General features: G+C 44.7%; 2 protein-coding genes across 3 annotated transcripts in view; both read right to left on the reverse strand.

Moving 5' to 3' along the window:
* The window catches only part of ZNF880 (zinc finger protein 880), a 28,089-nt gene extending 17,179 nt beyond the window's left edge, over positions 1 to 10,910 (reverse strand). The window contains exons 1-3 of one of the 2 annotated variants that reach the window (XM_023197500.1): positions 10,860 to 10,910; positions 2,811 to 2,937; positions 1,836 to 1,964 (exon numbers count right to left, since the gene is read on the reverse strand). In XM_023197500.1, the coding sequence (XP_023053268.1) occupies positions 1,836 to 1,964; positions 2,811 to 2,937; positions 10,860 to 10,883 (280 nt within the window). In that variant the 5' untranslated portion in view covers positions 10,884 to 10,910. Of the gene's footprint in view, positions 1 to 1,835; positions 1,965 to 2,810; positions 2,938 to 6,646; positions 7,028 to 10,859 lie in introns of those variants that run through there. The other variant, XM_023197499.3, reaches the window with a different exon arrangement.
* Positions 10,635 to 20,116, reverse strand: ZNF610 (zinc finger protein 610). The gene is made up of 4 exons (XM_026448834.1): positions 20,002 to 20,116; positions 16,504 to 16,630; positions 15,935 to 16,063; positions 10,635 to 12,080 (listed from the first exon to the last, which is right to left on the reverse strand). The coding sequence occupies exons 1-4, from the start codon at positions 20,062 to 20,064 to the stop codon at positions 11,017 to 11,019; spliced, it is 1,383 nt and encodes a 460-aa protein (XP_026304619.1). The 5' UTR covers positions 20,065 to 20,116; the 3' UTR covers positions 10,635 to 11,016.
* Between the last annotated feature and the right edge of the window lie 772 nt (positions 20,117 to 20,888).

Consider the following 20,888-nt stretch of genomic DNA (forward strand, 5'->3'; position numbering starts at 1 on the left):
GATACAGAAATGATCAACAAACAGATGAAGAAAGACTCAACATCACCAATTATCAGAGAAACGCAAATTAAAACTACAATGCAATACCATCTTACTCCTGCAAGAATGGCCATAATACATAAATAATACATATTGGCGTGGATGTGATGAAAAGGGACCACTTTACACTGCTGGTGGGAATGGAAACTAGTACAACCACTGTGGAAAACAGTGTGGAGATTCCTTAAAGGTCTAAAAGTAGATCTATCATTTGATGCAGGAAAACCACTCCTGGTGTCTACCCAGAGGAAAAGAAGTCATTAAACAAAAGAAACACTTGCACACGCATGTTTACAGCAGCACAATTCACAAGTGCAAAAACAGAGAACCAGCTCAAATGCCTATCAACAAGTAGATAAAGAAAATGTGGTATACATATAATATGGAATACTACTCAGTCATAAAAAGGAATGAAATAATGGCATTTGCAGCAACCTGGACAGAACTGAAGACCATTATTCTAAGTATACTAACTCAGGAATGGAAAACCAAACATTGTATGTTCTCACTCATAAGCGAGAGTTAAACTAGGAGGATGCAAAGGTGTGAAATGATACAATGGACTTTGAGGTCTCAGGGAAAAGGGTGGGAGGTGAGGGATAAAAGACTATACATTGAATACAGTGTACAATGCTCGGGTGATGGGTGCACCAAAATCTCAGATATCACCACTAAAGAACTTATCCATGTAACCAAGCACCACTTGTTCCCCAAAAACCTACTGAAATAAATAATGGTAATATGGCCAGGAGCAGTGGCTCATGCTTTAATCCCACACTTTAGGAGGCCAAGGTGGGTGGATCACTTGAGGCCAGGAGTTCAAGACCCTGTTTCTACTAAAAACACAGAAAAAATTTAGCCAGGCTTGGTGGTGCACGCCTGTAATCCCAGCTGCTTGGGAGGCTAAGGCACGAGAATGGCTTGAACCCAAGAGGCAGAGGTTGCAGTGAGCCAAGATCATGCCACTGCATTCCAGCCTGGATGACAGAGCAAGACTCTGTCTCACAATAAAAAAATTTCATAAAAATAAATTTAAAAATTTTTTAAATTAAAAAATAACAATACCAGTTTGGGTAACAGAGTAAGACTCTGTCTCCAAAAAAAACAAAACAAAACAAAACAAAAAAACAAAAAACCCAAAAATCCAAGAAACCAAAAACAAAGAACAAATCCGTAAGAGGGGGCCAAGAAAAATTTCCCTCCTATGCCAGGCATGGTGGGTCATGCCTACAATCCCAGCACTTTGGCAGGCCAGCTAGGAGGAATACTTGAGGGCAGGAGTTCGAGACAAGTCTGGGCAACATAGTGAGACCTCATCTCCACAAAACATTTTTAAAAATTAGCGAGGTGCAGTGGCATGTGCCTATAGTCCCAGCGACTTGGCAGGCAGAGACAAGATCATATGAGTCCAAAGACTGAGGGTACAGTGAGCCATGATCACACCACCACTACACTCCAGCCTAGGCAACAGAGCAAGAACTTCTCTCAAAAAAACAAAACAAAACAAACTCCAATCAGAACTCACAGGATTTAAACTTTTATTTTCCCAAAGAATTCTCCTACTTGCAGAGAGCTCCCAAACAGAATCTCAAAGTGTGGTTCTGCAGGGTGCAGTGGCTCATGCTTATAATCCCACCACTTTGGGAAGCAGAAGAAGGAGGATCACTTGAGTCCAGGAATTTGAGGCTATGAGTTGAGCCACAACTGCCACTGTACAACAGCATGGGTGACAGAGCAAGACCTTGTTTAAAAAAAAAAAATCATAGGGCTGCCACTCTGCCCTTCCAAACTCTTACCTGTGTTCACACCTTTGATGCATTCCCTGCCATCTGGATTATTTGCTATTTTCACTTCACTCTGCAGATTCCGGGGATCTCTCCTTTGCTCCAACATGGAGATAATACTGAGGTCAGGAAGACAGATTCCTATTTATAAAAAGAAAAATAAAGAATAAATGTGTGTTGTGGCATCTCCAAAATCCAAGCCCCATGTCTAGGTAGGAGAGATGATACTATAAACGGATCAAGAATAGTATTTTGCCGGGCTTGGTGGCTCATGCCTGTAACCCCAGCACTCTGGGAGGCCAAGGCAGGCAGATCATGAGGTCAGGGGTTCAAGACTAGCCTGACCAATATGGTGAAACCCCGCCTCTACTACTAAAAATACAAAAATTAGCCAGGTGCAGTGACACGCACCTGTAGTCCTAGCTACTCGGGAGATGGAGGCAGGAGAATCACTTGAACCCGGGAGGCAGAGGTTGCAGTGAGCCAAGATCCTGCCACTCCACTCCAGCCTGGCAACCCAGCGAGACTCTGTCTCAAACAAACAAACATACAAAAAAGAGAACAGTATTTCACATAAATTCATCCACTGCTTCCTTCTGAATGCTGAGGGAACACTGTAACATGCAGACATCGAGCTCTCTTGCAAGAACTAATGAATCATAAGCACAGGAGTGGATGACAGACAACTGGATATCTTAAGTCTGACAGAAGGTTTGATGCATACTTAAGCCCTGGTACCACTCAATGATGAATCATGAAGGGGGCAGAATGTTTGAAGAAAGCAGGTAAGTTCAGAAAGCATTATAGAGCTTATTGTTTCTGAAAAATACAGCATTATAAAGCATTATGGAGGTTTTCATTTCTGAGTCAACAGGGTTTTAATCTCAGTCAAGCAGTACATTGACTCCTAAGATGCTAAGAGGCACATAACAAAATGCAAAAATACACCAGGGCAGATCCTGACTTCTAGAGGGACATTATCCTCACCCAGGAAGACCAGGTTCCTGTAGTTCTCCAACATCACTTCCCTGTATAAAGTCCTCTGAGCAGGGTCCAGGCATCTCCACTCCTCCTGAGAGAATTCTATGGCCACATCCCTGAATGTCAAGTGTCCCTAAAATGAAAAACACATTTCACCAACAGGGTATCATCACAAAACGAGAAGACAGTTGTAAGGACTGACTTGATTGAAGTGAATGTTTTGACAAATCCACATTAAGGTATTTTTTAGCTAGTTATGTGCTTCTAATTGTGTTTTATTATACTTCTCTATTAGAAGTTATGATATCCTTTAAATTAGTATAGATTTCTTTTTTTTTTTTTTTTTTTTTTGAGACGGAGTCTCGCTCTGTCGCCCAAGCTGGAGTGTAGTGGCCAGATAAGCTCCGCCTCCCGGGTTCACGCCATTCTCCTGCCTCAGCCTCCCGAGTAGCTGGGAATACAGGCGCCCGCCACCTCGCCCGGCTAGTATTTTGTATTTTTTAGTAGAGACGGGGTTTCACCGTGTTAGCCAGGATGGTCTCGATCTCCCGACCTTGTGATCCGTCCGCCTCGGCCTCCCAAAGTGCTGGGATTACAGGCTTGAGCCACCGTGCCCGCCCTAAATTAGTATAGATTTCTAATTTTGTGGACAATACAAGAAATACAAAAATTAACCCACAGGTATTTCTATAGAAGTGTCAGATACTACATATATATATTTTTCAGAGTCTCACTTTGTTGCCCAGGCTGGAGTGCAGTGGCACAATCTTGGCTCACTGCAACATCTGCCTCCCAGGTTCAAGTGATTCTCCTGCCTAAGCCTCCAGAGTAGCTGGGACTACAGGCACCCACCACCATGCCCAACTAATTTTTGTATTTTTAGTAGAGACAGGATTTCACTATGTTGGTGAGGCCGGTCTCGAACTCCTGACCTCAAGCAATCCACCCACCTCGGCCTCCCAAAGTGCTGGGATTACAGGCATGAACCACCAAGCACAGCCAGGATGAAGCTTTTGAACAATTCCCATGTGATAGGAACTATTTTAAATGTTTTTGTTTTTTTAGACGGTGTCTCGCTCTGTCACCCAGGCTGGAGTGCAGTGGCGAGATCTCGGCTCACTGCAAGCTCCGCCCCCTGGGTTCACGCCATTCTCCTACCTCAGCTTCCCGAGTAGCTGGGAGTACAGGTGCCCGCCACCATGCCCAGCTAATTTTTTGTATTTTTAGTAGAGACGGGGTTTCACTGTGTTAGCCAGGATGGTCTCGATCTCCTGACCTTGTGATCCACCTGCCTTGGCCTCCCAAAGTGCTGGGATTACAGGTGTGAGCCACCGCACCTGGCATATTCTAAACGTTTTACATGTACTAACTGCTATTACAACAGAAGCCCATGAACGAACAATCTGTTCCCATCCTACTGAAGAGACAACTCTTTCACAGACATGCTAAGAAACTTGCCCCAGGTGTGAAGGCTAAAAATGGCAGCATAAACACAGATCCCAGGTGTCTGGGCATTAGAATCAAACTTTAAGAATTAGGCCAGGCACAGTGGCTCACTCCTGTAATCCCAGCACTTTGGGAGGCCAAGGCAGGTGGATCATTTGAAGCCAGGAGTTGAAGACCATCCTAGCCAACATGGTGAAACCCCGTCTCTACCAAAAATAACAAAAGTTAGCTGGGCATGGCACCTGTAATCCCAGGTACTCGGGAGGCTGAGGCAGGAGGATCACTTGAACTTGGGAGGCGGAGGTTGCAGTGACCTGAGATGGTGCCACGGCACTCCAGCCTGGGTGACGAAGAGAGACTCCGTCTCAAAAAAAGAAAAAAAAAAAGATCAAACAATAAAGTAACAGATCAGCATCAAAAGTAAATTGACAGACAATGACCTAATTGAGTACAGTTAAAACAAGTTCCGGGATTAAAATCAAGAAACTGTCGCACATGTATCCCCATAATGGGTTACTATCCTTACAGCCATCGACTCATTATCATAACAGTGTAGAACAATTTTAAGGTCGTGAAAATATATAAGATGTAATTTCTTTTTTTTTTTTGAGATGGAGTCTCGCTCTGTCGCCCAGGCTGGAGTGCAGTGGCACGATCTCGGCTCACTGCAAGCTCCGCCTCCCGGGTTTATGCCATTCTCCTGCCTCAGTCTCCCAAGTAACTGGGACTACAGACGCCCGCCACCTCGCCCGGCTAGTTTTTTTGTATTTTTTTAGTAGAGACGGGGTTTCACCGTGTTAGCCAGGATGGTCTCGATCTCCTGACCGCGTGATCCGCCCGTCTCGGCCTCCCAAAGTGCTGGGACTACAGGCTTGAGCCACCACGCCCGGCCATAAGATGTAATTTCAATTGTTAAAAGATGTAAGATGTATATAAACTGATGATGTGCCTTTGATAAAAACAATGGACTTACTCATCTGTGCACTCATGCACACACATCACATATACACACTTATTCATATACATATATACACTCACACACATATTCTCTAGTAAACATATACATGACACCTGAAAGAGTTGTCTCTCAATGACCTCTTTTTTAGATATTTGTCTTTTTGTTTGTTTTTTAAGGTGTCCAGGTTGCAGTGCAGTGGCTTATTCATTGCACACTACAGCCTTGAACTCCTAGCCTCAAATGATAACCCTCTCCGAGTAACTAGAATGATAGGTGTGCACCACTGTGCCTGGCTGTCAGTGTTATTTTTACTAATGTGCATTTCAGCATGTTTGCAACAATAAAAATGTATAAACTGCTCAATTCAGTTTATAAACATTATTGTATATTAAACTATTTCAAAAAGTTAGACCATGTAAAAACACAGAAACTTGAATTCCAATCTCTATTAAATACCCACACTGAAAAATATGTTTCAAAAATTGAGGGGCCAGGCGCGGTGGCTCAAGTCTGTAATCCCAGCACTTTGGGAGGCCGAGCTGGGCGGATCAAAAGGTCAGGAGATCGAGACCATCCTGGCTAACACGGTGAAACCCGTCTCTATTAAAAAATGCAAAAAACTAGCCGGGCGAGGTGGCGGGCGCCTGTAGTCCCAGCTACTAAGGAGGCTGAGGCAGGAGAATGGCGTAAACCTGGGAGGCGGAGCTTGCAGTGAGCTGAGATCCGGCCACTGCACTCCAGCCCGGGCGACAGAGCGAGACTCCGTCTCAAAAAAAAAAAAAAAGAAAAAATTGAGAAGGGTGTCTCACGATGTTGTCCAGAGCGGTCTCAAACTCTTGTGCTCAAGGAATTCTCCAGCCTGAGCCTCCGGAGGAGATGGAATTCCAGCCCTGGCCCATAAATATTAGGTTGGTGCAAAAGTGATCGTGGTTTTGCCATTACTTTTGCACTAACCTAAACATAATTTTGTACACTAAATATTTAGGTGTTAGCAAAAGCCCAAGGGAGACTGAAAACATCACAATCAGCAGTAAACATCAGATAGATTTCTTCTCATTTAAGGCACAGAAAAGGGGGCAGGCCTGTGAAAAGAGGGCAAGGCTTAGGGGACCGGAAAGACTTGGATCCATCTCGCGGGTGAGAACTTTACGCCGCGCGGGGCGTGTCTAGGGGGTCACTGAAGGATCTGAAGCGGGAAACCTCTGCGATAGGCGCTGTCTACATGGCCCTTTGGTGAAAGACCGGGGACAGGACCAGCCTCTGAGCAATTTTAACACTCAGGGAAGCGACCGCCGGACTCTCATTAGAACGTCTGAGTTTACTCGGGGTGAAGGCAGCGGTGCCGAGATTTCACGGTCTGTGTGACCCCTGAGATGCCGGGTACCGAAGCGCAGAGAACTCAGCATCCCAGATTTAATCTAAACAAAGGGAAACTCACACGCCGCAGCATGACTCTCACTCCACGTAATCTGCTTCCGGGTCTCCAGGAAATGCGCGCGCAGCTGAGAGGCCAGGCCGGGGAGGAATTGGGCGGGGCGTGCGCTTCCCTCCGCCTATCTCCTAGCTCCTGTCGTTTTGGAGGCGAGTCCTGCGGTAGTGACTGAAGCAGCTCAGCTATCTTGAAACGGTGCCACCGCAGAGGGAAAGTCTGTTGATGATTAGATCCACGAAAATTCCTGCTATTAAAATTAATTTTAAAACGGCCGTAGGGGCGCTCGCATGTCGTCCTAGATACCCGGATGCTGAGGCAGGAGGCTCTCTTGGAGCCCATGTGGCGGAGGCTACAGTGAGCCGAGGTCGGGCCGCCGCACGGGCGGCTGAGAGAAACCTTGCGCCTATAATAAATGAATACATAATCATACATAAATAAATTGGAAATAAATAAATATAAATGAATAATAAACGGTAGTTTTCAGAATTTTAAAGCTCTGGAATTGTTTGTGAAGGGGATGTAAATTAAAATTTGAAATGCAAAACCCTTCCAGGGCGGAATGTGTAATTTCCTTTTTTTTTTTTTTTTGAGACAGAGTTTCACTCTTTTGCCCAGGCTGAAGTGGCGCGATCTTGGCTCACTGCAAACTCCGCCCCCCGGGTTCAAGCGATTATCCTGCCTCTCAGCCTCCTGAGTAGCTGGGATTAGAGGCTCCCGCCACCACGCCGGGCTACTGTCTTGTATTTTTAATAGAGACGGGGTTTTTCCATGTTGGCCAGGCTGGTCTTGAACTCCTGACCTCCTGATCCGCCTGCCTCGGCCTCCCAAAATGCTGGGATTACAGGCGTGAGCCACTGCACCTGGCCAAGTGTTTTCTTTTTCATATTTATATTAATCCTAGTGTATACCTGCCATTGTCTTATGGACATACTCATGTCACAACTTTTTTTTTTTGAGACGGTCTCCCTCTGTCGCCCAGGCTGAAGTGCAGTAGCACAATCACAGCTCACTAACTGCAGCCTCGACCTCCTGGGATCAAGTGATCCTCCCACCTCAGCCTCCCCAGTAGCTGGGACTACAGGTGCATGCCACCATACCCAGTCTTATGTCAGAAAATTTTGTCTCCAAACAGCACCCTCATTTATTTGTCCCCTAAAGTTTTCAGCAGAGCAAAACAGAGAAGAAATGTATGAAACATAGAATTTGGAGGCAATGTAGAAAAAAATGTGAAAATATATATGTATACAAAAAATATAATTTTATTACAATTGAAAATGAACCATGGAATATATTGCATAATACCATAATCTGAAAATGACATATCCATAGCTTTTGGAAAAATGCTCTTGTAGTAAAATTATATTTATCATATAATAAATATGACAAAATTGTTATTGTGTAATACATTACAAAATTATGTCATATTTATTGTAGATATTATGAAATTATATGGTGTTATATTTATTATAAACACTTCCCCACAATAATTTTCATTGAACTACTGTAAAAAAAACCAGAAACAAAAACCTTAGGCAATTTTACTAAACTCTATTTCACAAGCATTTTCTTTTTTCTTTTTTTTTTTGAGACGGAGTCTTGCTCTGTTGCCCAGGCTGGAGTGCAGTGAGTGGCCGGATCTCAGCTCACTGCAAGCTCCGCCTCCCGGGTTTACGCCATTCTCCTGCCTCAGCCTCCCGAGTAGCTGGGACTACAGGCGCCCGCCACCTCGCCCAGCTAGTTTTTTGTATTTTTTAGTAGAGACGGGGTTTCACCGTGTTAGCCAGGATGGTCTCGATCTCCTGACCTCGTGACCCACCCGTCTCGGCCTCCCAAAGTGCTGGGATTACAGGCTTGAGTCACCGCGCCCGGCCTTCACAAGCATTTTCAACAATCATATTGTGCAATGAGATCTGTATCTGTATCCATAAAAGGAATATAGTAAGATATTACCATGAAGAAAACTGGGGGTCTTTCCTAACCAAGATGGCAGGAGTTTCCAGAGGAAGCACTCAGTGTTGTACTAGAGTTGACTGCATTTTGTGATGTCGGAACACTAATGCCTTTTACACCTCTGCACTCCCTCTTCCTATTCTGCCCATCTGCTCAACTGATAATAAAGCCTCAGTGCTCACTCCTTTGGAACCAACTGGAAGTTCAAACCACAAGGGGGTACTCCCACCCCAGCCCTACCCTTTAGCAATCATGACACCCCAAGCCCATCACCTATCCCAGTTCTCTGAAGCCACTTTTGGACCAGCTGGAAAAGTACACCCTGCTTTCCCCCACAAAGCCTCATTACATAATAAAACACTCTCAAACCATATCAGTGTATGGGATCATCATTCTCAAGATCCAAGCCAAACCTTAGGGGGACTTCAAACAAGTTCCAGAAAAGTAGTCAAAAATTCAAATTACCAAAAAAGTTGTGACGGTGACTATATGAAGTTTCTAGTTAATGTACCAAAACAAAATTTCCTGTGTGCTTCGACTTAAAAGAAAATGGATGAACATTAATGTTTTCAAATGGTGTCACTGAACACTACAAGTACAAAAAGAAATTGTTACAGTATTGTTTGTTTTTGAGACAGAGCCTTGCTCTGTCGCCAGGCTGGAGTGCAGTGGTGCAATCTCAGTTCACTGCAACCTCTGCCTCCCACGTTCAAGCGATTCTCCTGCCTCAGTAGCTAGGATTACAGGTGCACACCACCATGCCCAGCTAATTTTTTATTTTTTTTTGTATTTTTAGTAGAGATGGGGTTTCACCATGTTGGCCAGGATGGTCTTGATCTGCTGACCTCATGATCCACCCAACTCAGCCTCCCCAAGTGGTGAGATTACAGGCGTGAGCCACCACACCCGACCATGTTACAGTATTTTTACCTTCAACCCATACTTTCTTATTTTTATTTTATTTTTTTGAGACAGAGTTTCGCTCTTGTTGCCCAGGCTGGAGTGCAATGGCATGATCTCGTCTCACTGCAACCTCCGCCTCCCAGGTTCAAGTGATTCTCCTGCCTCAGTCTCCCAAGTAGCTGGGATTACAGGCATGTGCCACCACACCCGGCTAATTTTGTATTTTTAGTAGAGACAGGGTTTCTCCATGTTGGTCAGGCTAGTCTCAAACTCCCGATCTCAGGTAATCCGCCTGCCTCGGCCTCCCAAAGTGCTGGGATTATAGGCGTAAGCCACCGCGCCCAGCCCCGCTTTCTATTTCCTAATATTTGTCATATTACTATTTATTTTTGCTGCATGAAAATGAAGGTACATGCCATAGGTCTTATTTGGCACACAAGAAAGAGGCATATAGAAACATAATACAGGGCATACTCATTAACAGTGATGCACATTTGAGGGTGTACAAGGCCGACATTGCACTGCTATTCACAAAGTGATTTTGACTTTACCCACATAAGCATCCTTCGCCAGAGTACACAGAGACTAACTCAAGTACCAAGTGTAATTACTCAAAATCATACTTACCTAAGTATATGCACCCAAGTGTATGTTGTTTTGTCTCTCTCTCTCACACACACACACATTGTTCTGGCTGCTTCAACCTTAAAATCCTAATGGGACATTATTCTCTACTATAAAGTATCCTCCTGAGGTAAGATTAAACAATGTTGGTAGAAAGGATGTGATTCATTCCCACTAAGAAAAATTTAAACAAGGCCAAGGCGCTGTGGCTCACACTTTGGGAGGCCAGCAAAGTAATCCCAGCACTTTGGGAGGCCAAGGCCAGTGGATCACTTGAGGTCAAGAGTTTGAGACCAGCCTGGCCAACATGGGGAAACCCCGTCTCTACTAAAAATACAAAAATTAGTTGGGCAGTAGTGGCACATGCCTGTAATTCCAGCTACTGAGGAGGCTGAGGCGGGAGAATTGCTTGAACCCGGGAGGCAGAGGTTGCAGTGAGTCAAGATTGTGCCACTGCACTCCAGCCTCAGTGATACAGCAAGACTTGGTCTAAAAAAAAAAAAAGGGAAAGAAAAGAAAAAAAAAAACTTTAAACTTTGTTACTTAAAACATGAGAAGTATGTACATTCTAAATCAACCAAAGAGTTACAAATTATAGTGCCAGCAGTTAAATGTGAATCCTACTTAAGGATATGCTATACTGGTAGTTTTCATTAAATTCTCTATTCTGATATAACTCTTCTCTCTTTATCGATTATTTGTGTGTGTGTGTGTGTATATATATATACGTTATTAACTTTACATTTGTAAGGTTTCCTTTCAACATGGATCAAGAGATGGGTGACGAGGCTTGATGGCAAACTAAATTCTTTGCCACATTTATGGTATTTGTAAGGTTTTTCTCCTGAGTCCGCCAACGTTGTGCTAGGTGTGAACTGTAACTAAACACTTTGCCACATTCATTGCATCTGTAAGGTACGCAGTGAATTCTCTCCAGCGTGAATTTTCCGATGGCGTGAAAGGTGTGGATTTTGATTGAAGACCTTGCCACAGGCATTACACCTGTAAGGTCTCTCTCCAGTATGAATTCTTTGATGGTTGGTTAGGTATAATTTGCGCCCAAAGACTTTGTCACATTCATTACATTTGTAAGGTTTCTCCCCGGTATGGGTTAGAAGATGGGCCATAAGGCCCGGACGCTTGCGAAACGCTCTTCCGCATTCGTTACATTTGTAGGGCTTCTCTGTACTATGAATTATTTGATGCCGTGCAAGGTATGAAAGCAGACTAAAGACCTTGCCACATTCATTACATTTGTAAGGTTTTTCTGCCGTGTGACTTCTCTGATGATTGGTTAGAGAAGATTTGTGTCTGAAGTTCTTGCCACACTCATTACATTTGTAAGGTTTCTCTCCAGTATGGATTACAAGATGGGTAGTAAGCCCTGAACACTCTCTAAATGCTTTGCCACATTCGTTACATTTGTGAGGCTTCTCTCCAGTATGAATTCTTTGATGTCGTGCAAGATTTGAATTGCGATTAAACACCTTGTCACATTCACTACATTTGTAAGGCTTCTGTCCAGTGTGAATCCTCCAATGTTCTACAAGATGTGAATTGCGACTGAAGACCTTGCCACATTCAGTACATTTGTGAGGTTTCTCTGCAGTATGGATTACTTGATGGTTAGTAAGGCTTGCAGGGACTCTAAAAACTTCACCATCTTCACTACATTCATAAGATTTTCCTCTAATGCATGCTTTCTCTTCTTGTGGGATTAATGGGAAATCAATAAAATCATTCCTATATTTATTAAAAATGTGTGTCGTGAAACTAGAAGAAATTTTTTGAAGTGGTGAAACTGAGGAACGATGGTTTGTAAACTTTTCAACTTGATTACTTATATAAATTTTCCTTCCAGCTTGAAACAGCTGCAATTCAGACAGATGTGACTCAAGAGTAAATCCAAGTTGATTTTTAATAGGCTTGTTTTCTGCATTGCTTCCCAATATACAGCTCCTCCCTAGAAAAGAAGAAAGAGTAGAACACGAACCCATGATTCTGGCATGTTTACAGTCTGGTGCAGGGACTAGAATCTGCCTCACCCAACTCAGACATTGGAAGACGTATCAGCATACTTTGTATGTCACATTGTGAGAGCTGAAAACACAAGGGGGTGACGGGATGCACTGGAGCAGTGGGGAGTCTGCAGGACAAGGGAGGATTATGGGTGACTTTGAGAAAGATTAAGGGCAGAGAAATAGAACAGAAACTGAAAGCTTCTCAGAAAAAGGAGGGATGAGTCTCTTAGAGCAAATGAGACATTTAAGAGCAGTTGTATAGACAATAGTAATAGTATAATATATGCATAAAGCTCTTGTGCTGGGGACCCTCCCAGACCTGACCCTGTGATCTTTCCATCTGTTAATTTATCCTTCTCTATCTACTTAGAATAAGGTCTTGCTCTGTGTCACCCAGGCTGCAGTGCAGTGGCGTGATCACAGCTCACTGCAGCCTTAAACTCCTGGGCTCAAGCATCCTCCTGCCTAGCTGGGACTAAAAGGTATGTACTACCATGCCTGGCTAATTTTTTAATTTTTTGTAAAAATAAGGTCTCATTATGTTGCTGGTCTCAAACTCCTGGGATCAAGCAATCCGCCCACCTCAGCCTCAAAAAATTCTTGGGTTACAGATGTGAGCCACCACGCTGGGCCTGGATCCTTTAAAATACTCTGTATAATAAACCCTGTAAATGTTAAGTATGTATTACCATGAGTTCTGTGAACCACTCTAGCAAATTCATCAAACCCAAAGAGGGAGCAATGGGAACCCCAACTTTTGAAGCTGGTTGGTCGAAAGTTGCAGAGGCCTGGACTTATGACCAGTGCCTGAAAGGGGGCAGTATTGGAGACTGAGCCCTCAACCTGTGGGATGTGATGCGTTCTCCAGGTTACACAGCATCAGAATCGCATCCAAGGGAACCCAGTGAGTATCCGCTGCAGAACTGACTGCTGATTGGTGGAAGAAAACTCACATTCGGTCACATGAGTTTTCTGTGTTTATTGTTGTGTGGTGCAAGACCAGACAGAGGAAGATATGGTTTGAGTTTTGCCCCTCAGTCTTAAATAACAAATCATGGCAAGTCAATGCAATGGTATTTCTGAGATTCAGATGGCAATAACTTTAAAAGAGCATATTCTTAAGATATGAAAAAGTTCCGTATTATACACTGTAACAAATTTAGGCCGGGCGCGGTGGCTCAAGCCTGTAATCCCAGCACTTTGGGAGGCTGAGACGGGCGGATCATGAGGTCAGGAGATCAAGACCATCCTGGCTAACACGGTGAAACCCCGTCTCTACTAAAAAATACAAAAAACTAGCTGGGCGAGGTGGCGGGCGCCTGTAGTCCCAGCTACTCGGGAGGCTGAGGCAGGAGAATGGCGTAAACCCGGGAGGCAGAGCTTGCAGTGAGCTGAGATCCGGCCACTGCACTCCAGTCCGGGCGACAGAACGAGACTCCGCCTCAAAAAAAAAAAAAAAAAAATTTAATTGGCAAAAGTGCTGTGCTGTTTAATAGTAGCTACTAAGTCAGGTAAAACAAAGGAAAACAAATATTTAAACTCCCATTCACACATTTCTGGAGTGTCTATAGGTTTTAGAGAATCTCCTGCTGAGGCATATCCTGTGCCATTAAAAAAAAAAAAAAAACACTCAAAAATATATAAACCAATGGCCATTCCCTGATACTATAGCCCCACAGATACAAAATAATAAACACAAAGAGTATTCTATGAAATACGGAACTGCTGATTAAATATACAAAAACCAAGTTGATTTATAATATATGGAAAGGTACAAGATGAAAGTCACAGTGGTTTGAACAAATGACGGTAGTGTTAAAACCAGAGGCATCATCTGGCGGCTATTTTGTGCCATGCTCCCCACGAGGATCTAGGGATCCAACACGGGGTCTTTCTGTCGACTGTCTTTCCCACTCAGCTGAGTAACCATCTCAGAAGAGCCACCTACTCCCCTGTGACACACACCAGTAAAGTGTGGATGAAGCACAACTGAAGAATGGCTGAGGGGCCTTGTGGAATAAGAAGAAATGCATACATTGGTCTATTCCCTGGTTCCTGACACACAGCTCCAAAGACCTTGGGATGTCCTGGGTGGTGTGAGTGTTATCTGCTCTAATGAGGCAACTTTTGTGGGTTCCTGGATGGGGCTGATCACCAGAAAGACCAGGCCATACTCAGAAGCATGAAACTGTCAGCCTCACCCACTATCTTCTAGGAGAGGGGCTGGAGACTGAGTTAATATCAATCACGCCTATGTGATGAAGCCTCCATAAAGATCCCTGAACTATGGGGTTATGAGTTTCCAAATGCTGAAGACATGCAGGTGCCTGGAGGGTGGCACACTTCCCATGTGCCTTGCCCTGTGAATCTCCTCATCTGACCGTCCATCTGTATCCTTAGAAACATACTTCATCATGAACCAATGAACCTAACGAAGTGTTTCACGGAGTCCTGTGAGCCACCCTAGCAAAGTAATCAACCCAAGAAGGGGGTCGAGGGAACCCAACTTACAGCTGGTTGGTCAGACGGAAAGGCGACAACCTACTACTAGCAAGTGGTGGCTGAGGTGGGCGACTCTTAGCCTGTGGGATCTGATTCTAACTCCAGGTAGATAGTGTTAGAAACGAATTACAGAAAACCCAGTAAAGATCCAGTGAAAAATTATTTGTTGACGGGGAGAAATCCCCACACATTTTGGTGACCAGAAGTGAAATGTTCTGTGCTGAGTGGCATGTGAGAATAGGAAAATCACTGGCTTTTTCCCATCTCAAACAGACCTGAACAGGCAGAGGGGGCTGGAGGCACCTGTAGTTTCCAGGACCCAGATGCAAAAAAGAGTAGCTCGTGTTTTCCCATTTCCTGATTACGTCTTCCCAGTATAGGAAATGGGGTGGACCATGAATTGGTCAAGGGGGTAGGTCTATGAAGACCTCAGCTTGGACCTACAGGGACAGAAACTGAGCATCAGATGGACTCAAGCACAGAAAGAAAGACCACAGGGGAAAGAGACCTGTGACAACAGTGCTCCCTGTGTTTTCAGAATCACGGAACAAAAGTTCATAGAAGCCACATGACACGGTGCTGTCCATCGTGATAAAGACTTTGCTTTTGTCTCGGCTGGAACACCACTCACGGGTGACAAGATGAAACTATTACACATCTGTAGAGCTGAATGACAAGAGAGAGCAAAGAATATTTCCATTCAGAATGCCTAGGATTTAAACTTCTCTTTTCTCACAGAACGTCCCACCTGGGGAGAGTTTCCCACACACTCTTTAAGAGTTAGTATGGGCTGGGAGCGGTAGCTCACGTCTGTAATCCCAGGACTTTGGGAGGCTGAGGCAGGCAGATCACTGGAGGTCAGGAGTTTGAGAACAGCCTGTCCAACACGGTGAAACCGCGTCCTTACTACAAGTACAAAAATCAGCTGGGTGTGGTGACACATCTGTAATCCCAGCTACTGGGGAGGCTGAGGCAGGAGAATTGCTTGAACCTGGGAGGCAGAAGTTGCAGTGAGCCGAGATCACACCACTGCACTCCAGCCTGGGCAACAGAGCGAGACGTCTCAAAAAAAAAAAAAAAAAAAAATAGTATGGCTTTGCAAGGTGCAGTGGCTGTAATCTGTAATCTACAACTTTGGGAGGCCAAGGCAGGAGGCTTGCTTGAGTCCAGGAGTTTGAGGCTGCAGTGAGCTATCACTGCCACTGCACTACAGCCTGGGTGACAGTGGAACACCCTGGCTCAAAAATAAAAAAATAAAAACTATGGCTTCCACACTGCCCATTTGAGCTCTTACCGGTGTTCACGCTTCTGACACATTCCCTTCCATCTGGATTTTTTACTATTTTAACTTCACTCTGCAGAGTCAAGGGCTCTCTCCTTTGCTTCAACATGGAAATAATACTTAGGTCAGGAAGACAGATTCCTGTTAATAAAAAGAAAGAAACAAGATGTGCTGGGGCATCTCCAAAATCCAAGCCCTATGTTTAGGTAAGAGAGGGGATATCGCAAATGGATCAAGAATAATATTTCACAAGTTCACCCACAGACTGGCTCCTTCTGAATGCTTAGGGAATACTGTAATATGTAGACATCGAGATCTCTTCCAAGAACTACTGACTTGTCAGCACAGGGGAGAAAACAGAGAACTGGTTATCTGGTGCCACCCAATGATGTATCATGAAGGGGCAGAACATCTGAAGAAAGGACGCATTTCAAATCCAGAGAGCATAACAGAGCGTTTCATTTGAGTCAACAAGGTTTCTACCTCAGTTAAGCAATTTCGGGGCTCCCAAGAGGCAACCAAGAGAAAACGCAAAGATAGATTAGAGCAGATCCCGGCTTCTGGAGGGAAGTCATCCTCACCCAGGGAGACCAGGTTCCTGTAGTTCTCCAACATCACGTCTCTGTACAAAGCCCTCTGTCCAGGGTCCAGGCATTTCCACTCCTCCTGAGAGAATTCGATGGCCACGTCCATGAACGTCAAGTGTCCCTAAAATGAGGACCACGTTGTTTGCAACATTAAAAATGTATAAATTGTACTCAATTTAGTTTATAAACATTTTTGAATGTTAAGCTATTGAAAATGGCAGATCATTAAAAAACATAGAAACTTCAACTCCAATCTCTAGTAAATACCCACATTCAAAAATATATAGTATTTTTAAAAATTCAGATGGGGTTTTACTAGGTTGCCCAGAAAGATCTCAAATCTCCTGGATTCAAGGGAAGAGTTGAATCCTTCCCCAGCCTCCCAAGAAGGTGGGACTATAGGCATACACCACTAACCCTGCCCTACAAATACACTTTTGTCCATTAAAATTTACATATGTAGGTATTAGCAAAAGCCAGTGGAGTTTATTGATTTATTTCATTAATAAAACAGTGATATATTACACAAAATTTAAGAATATTATACACTAATTTAACAAATAGGACGGGCGCAGTGGCTCACGCCTGTAATTCCAATACTCTGGAAGGCCAAAGCAGGTGGATCACCTGAGGTCAGGAGTTTGAGATGAGCCTGGCCAACATGGTGAAACCCCTTCTCTACTAAAAATACAAAAATTAGCCAGGCATGGTGCCGGGCGCCTGTAATGCCAGCTACTTGGGAGGCTGAGACAGGAGAACTGCTTGAACCTGGGAGGTGGAGGTTGCGGTGAGCCGAGATTGCGCCATTGCACTGCAGCCTGGGAGACAAGAGTGAAACTCTGTCTCAAAAAAAAAACAAACAAACAAACAAACAAATAAAGGTCATAGAAAATATCTCAGCGGCACATACCTTAAGAAATTACTAGATAATTAATACTCAGGCCAAGAATGAAATTGGAAAACAAACAAACCAAAAAAAATGATATTAAACAAAAACATCTCATAAAATGCCATAATCAGCAGTAAACATGGGATGCACTTCCTCTAATTTAAGGCCAGGAAAAGGGTGCTGGTCTCTGCTGCAGCCAATCACCACTGCACAGGATGCCTGAGCAGGGACCAGAAGCAGTGGAAAAAAACAGGAAAAAAAACAAAAAAAAGTGGGGCTAGGAGGCAGGAAAAAGCAGGATCTGTTAGAACTACCGAATGACAGGATTGTAACCTAAACAAAGAATGCCATTTAGGCATATTAACTAATGCGAATATATTGAAAACAAGTTTCGACCGGGCACGGTGGCTCACGCCTGTAATCCCAGCACTTTGGGAGGCCACAGCGGGCAGATAACCTGAGGTGGGGAGTTCGAGACCAGCCTGATCAGCACAGAGAAACCCGTCTCTACTAAAAATACAAAATTAGCCAGGCATCGTGGCGCATGCCTGTAATCCCAGCTACTCGGGAGGCTGAGGCAGGAGTATTGCTTGAACCTGGGAGACAGAGGTTGCAGTGAGCCGAGTTCACGCCATTGCACTCCAGCCTCAGCAACAAGAGTAAAACACTCCATCTCAAAAAAAAAAAAAAAAAACAAGTTTCCTTCTTTAGCAGCACTAATTATAAATGACACACACACAAGAAACATCCTACATCTCCCTTAGCAAATATACACGGTCCCTAACTAAAAGACATTCCAGACCTGTGTACGAAATCCGCAACTCTACTAAAAGAGTAATGTCAGCAAGATAGAGGAATACGAAGCCACAGACCTTTCTGTCCCCATGGAGACAAAAATTAAACAATACACAGACCAATTGGCTTCGTGAGAAATCCAGAAGGCCCTTAGCAAGTTCCTGCACCCCAAAGAAGCACCAAGTCAACCTGCTGGGAGCCCAGTGGGAAAATGCATGAACACATTAGCCTGAGCCCCTGGTCAGGCATGATGTGCCATCATCCAGAGGAAACCACAAACTCCAGACTTCTCCTGAGGGACAACGTTCTGTCTTGGTTGAAGAGAAGCTCTGAAGTAACAGGGCCCCAGATCAGGAAGCCACTGAGAACAAAGCCATCAGCATAAATCAGAGCCTGCAGTAACGCAGGCAGACACTAGGTGGCAGTGCGGAGCCCAGCTTCCTATGGCCTCACACAGGCTGCAAAGCAGGTGCAGAAAGGGGAGCTCCTGAGCAGAACCTGGTCACCCTCTTCAGTGAGGAGGTGACAAGCAAAGTCCAGAGAGGACACATCGCAGACAAAGCTCAGGACCTCCAGAGACTCCTCCTGGGCTGACTGGTGCGCGTGGTCCCTGAACCACGCCAAGCACAAAAAAGAGAGGTGACTGATTTATTTTCTTTTTCTTTTTCTTTTGAGACAGAGTCTCGCTCTGTCACTCAGGCTGGAGTGCAATGGCGCAATCTCGACTCACTGAAACCTCCGTCTCCTGGGTTCAAGGGATTCTCCTGCCTAAGCCTCCCGAGTAACTGGGATTACAGGTGTGCACCACCACGCCTGGCTAATTTTGTATTTTTAGTAGAGACAAGGTTTCACTGTGTTAGCCAGGCTGGTCTCAAACTCCTGACCTCAGGTGATCTGCCCGCCTTGGCATCCCAAAGTGCTGGGATTACAGGCATGAGCCACTGTGCCCGGCCAATGCTGTAAAAATAAATTTCTACAGGACTTGCTCTCGCTCTTGATACAGAGCTGACAGCAGTGGGTCGCCAGTTGATGCAGGGAGGGTGGGACACCGCACAGGGCAGGGCAGGGAGACTTGGTATTTGATGGCCTAAGCTGCACGTTTGGTGTCTTCTATAAAACAAATATATACATAATTTGATGTTTAACATAAAAAATATAACGATAATTGCTGGAACAAGAATGAATATAATTTCCACCTCTTTAATGACAAAAAAATTCTGCTTCAATCTCTGTGCAAAATTGCAGCTTTTTTTCACCTAACCCAGATGCTGTACAAGACTCCGTGCAGGAACACCACTCTCCATGGGAGGGCCGTGCTGAGAAAGAAGAAAGAATGTCCTCCCTGAACCAAGCCAGACAGAAGAAAGCAGGAAAGGGGTTTAGCTTCAAATGTAGTAAAAATCAGACAGAAAATATTTCTCCTTCCTGAACTCCTTTTCCAGAATTTACTAGGTACTTGTGCACATTAATACGTGACTTCCATTGGCAGCTGCTCTAATCCTGGTCCACAGAGAGCTGACAGTGCATCCACATGTGGCTCCTGAACAATCCCTGCTGCCCAACAGCACTGACACCACGGGACCCTCACCCCGTCTCCATCCATGTCTGGTGTGAGCCCTTCCCAGGCCCATGCCCAGTGCCGCCTCTTCCCAAGTTCATGTCACTGGGTCACGAGACGTGGAAGCTAAGCGAGATGAGAGGGACTGAGGGAAGGCACGGGTGAGTCTGAGCAAACCTGTCAGGCAGGATGCTTCAGACATTTCAGAAAGAAACAGAGATAGAACAATCCGCCGAGAATATCAGTTTACCTGAGGAAGAGCCATCCCTGACTCCTTTGCTTTCCTCTTCTGGGCTTCTTCATCGCACAGCATGACGGTTTAGAAGTGAATCCTAAATGTCAAAAATAGGCTGATTACTGTTCAGAATCAACACAGTCCCCTTCCTGTGCCACAACCACACACACAGGTTAGACCTCACCCTGTGGAAAATGTCCTCTGCTGCCCACTGCACCAGAGTTGATGCAGGGACAAGAAACTCCTACCAGAAGAACGAGTGAAGTTTTCACTCTTTTATTCAGGACTCGCTCCCCTCCTGGAGAAGCCCGCACGCACGCCGCAGCAGTAGGGAGCAGGGCTGGACTGAGCTGCCTCATTCAGGGAACAGACCCAGCTGTGACCAAACTCCATGGAGAGCACAGCCCCCCTCCCCTCTCTGTGGAGCCCAGGCTCGTGTAATCCCTCAGAACTGGAGGACAGAGAGCCTTGGTGCCCAGCGCCAGACACAGAACACAGTGGAATCTCCTTATCCATGGGGGATATGTTCCAACATGCCCAGTGGATGCCTGGAACCTCAGACAGTACTGACCTCTATTTACTCCCCTTAAATTATGCATGTAACAGCTTCTCACTGGCATATCCAAATTGCCAGCATCAATATTCACATGCTTGGGGAATACTATTAAGTAAAATAAGGGTTAAGCAAAAGCACTGAGCTAGCCCAAAAGTGGACCAGATCAAAAAGAAGACTATTCACTGACTAATGGGCAGACAGAGTCTACACTCGGCCCTCAGGATTTCTAGGGTCCAAATCCAGGGATTCAACCAACGACAGACTGAAATAATTACAAAAAAAAAGGGGAAAGAAACCAAAAATTAACACAATGAAAATAACACAAGAAAACAACAGAGTAGCCGGG

Source organism: Piliocolobus tephrosceles, chromosome 21 (assembly GCF_002776525.5).
Source record: "Piliocolobus tephrosceles isolate RC106 chromosome 21, ASM277652v3, whole genome shotgun sequence".
Lineage (NCBI taxonomy): Eukaryota > Metazoa > Chordata > Mammalia > Primates > Cercopithecidae > Piliocolobus > Piliocolobus tephrosceles.

Bases quoted from the DNA above. Each gene is read 5' to 3' on its own strand.
- ZNF610 (XM_026448834.1), bottom strand. From the start codon at position 20,064: ATGCTGTGCGATGAAGAAGCCCAGAAGAGGAAAGCAAAGGAGTCAGGG. The intron at 16,631-20,001 runs GTAAACTGATAT...TCCTCATTTTAG, and splicing joins CAGGGATGGCTCTTCCTCAG to GGACACTTGACGTTCATGGA. The intron at 16,064-16,503 runs GTGAGGATGACT...TTTTATTAACAG, and splicing joins CAGGAACCTGGTCTCCCTGG to GAATCTGTCTTCCTGACCTA.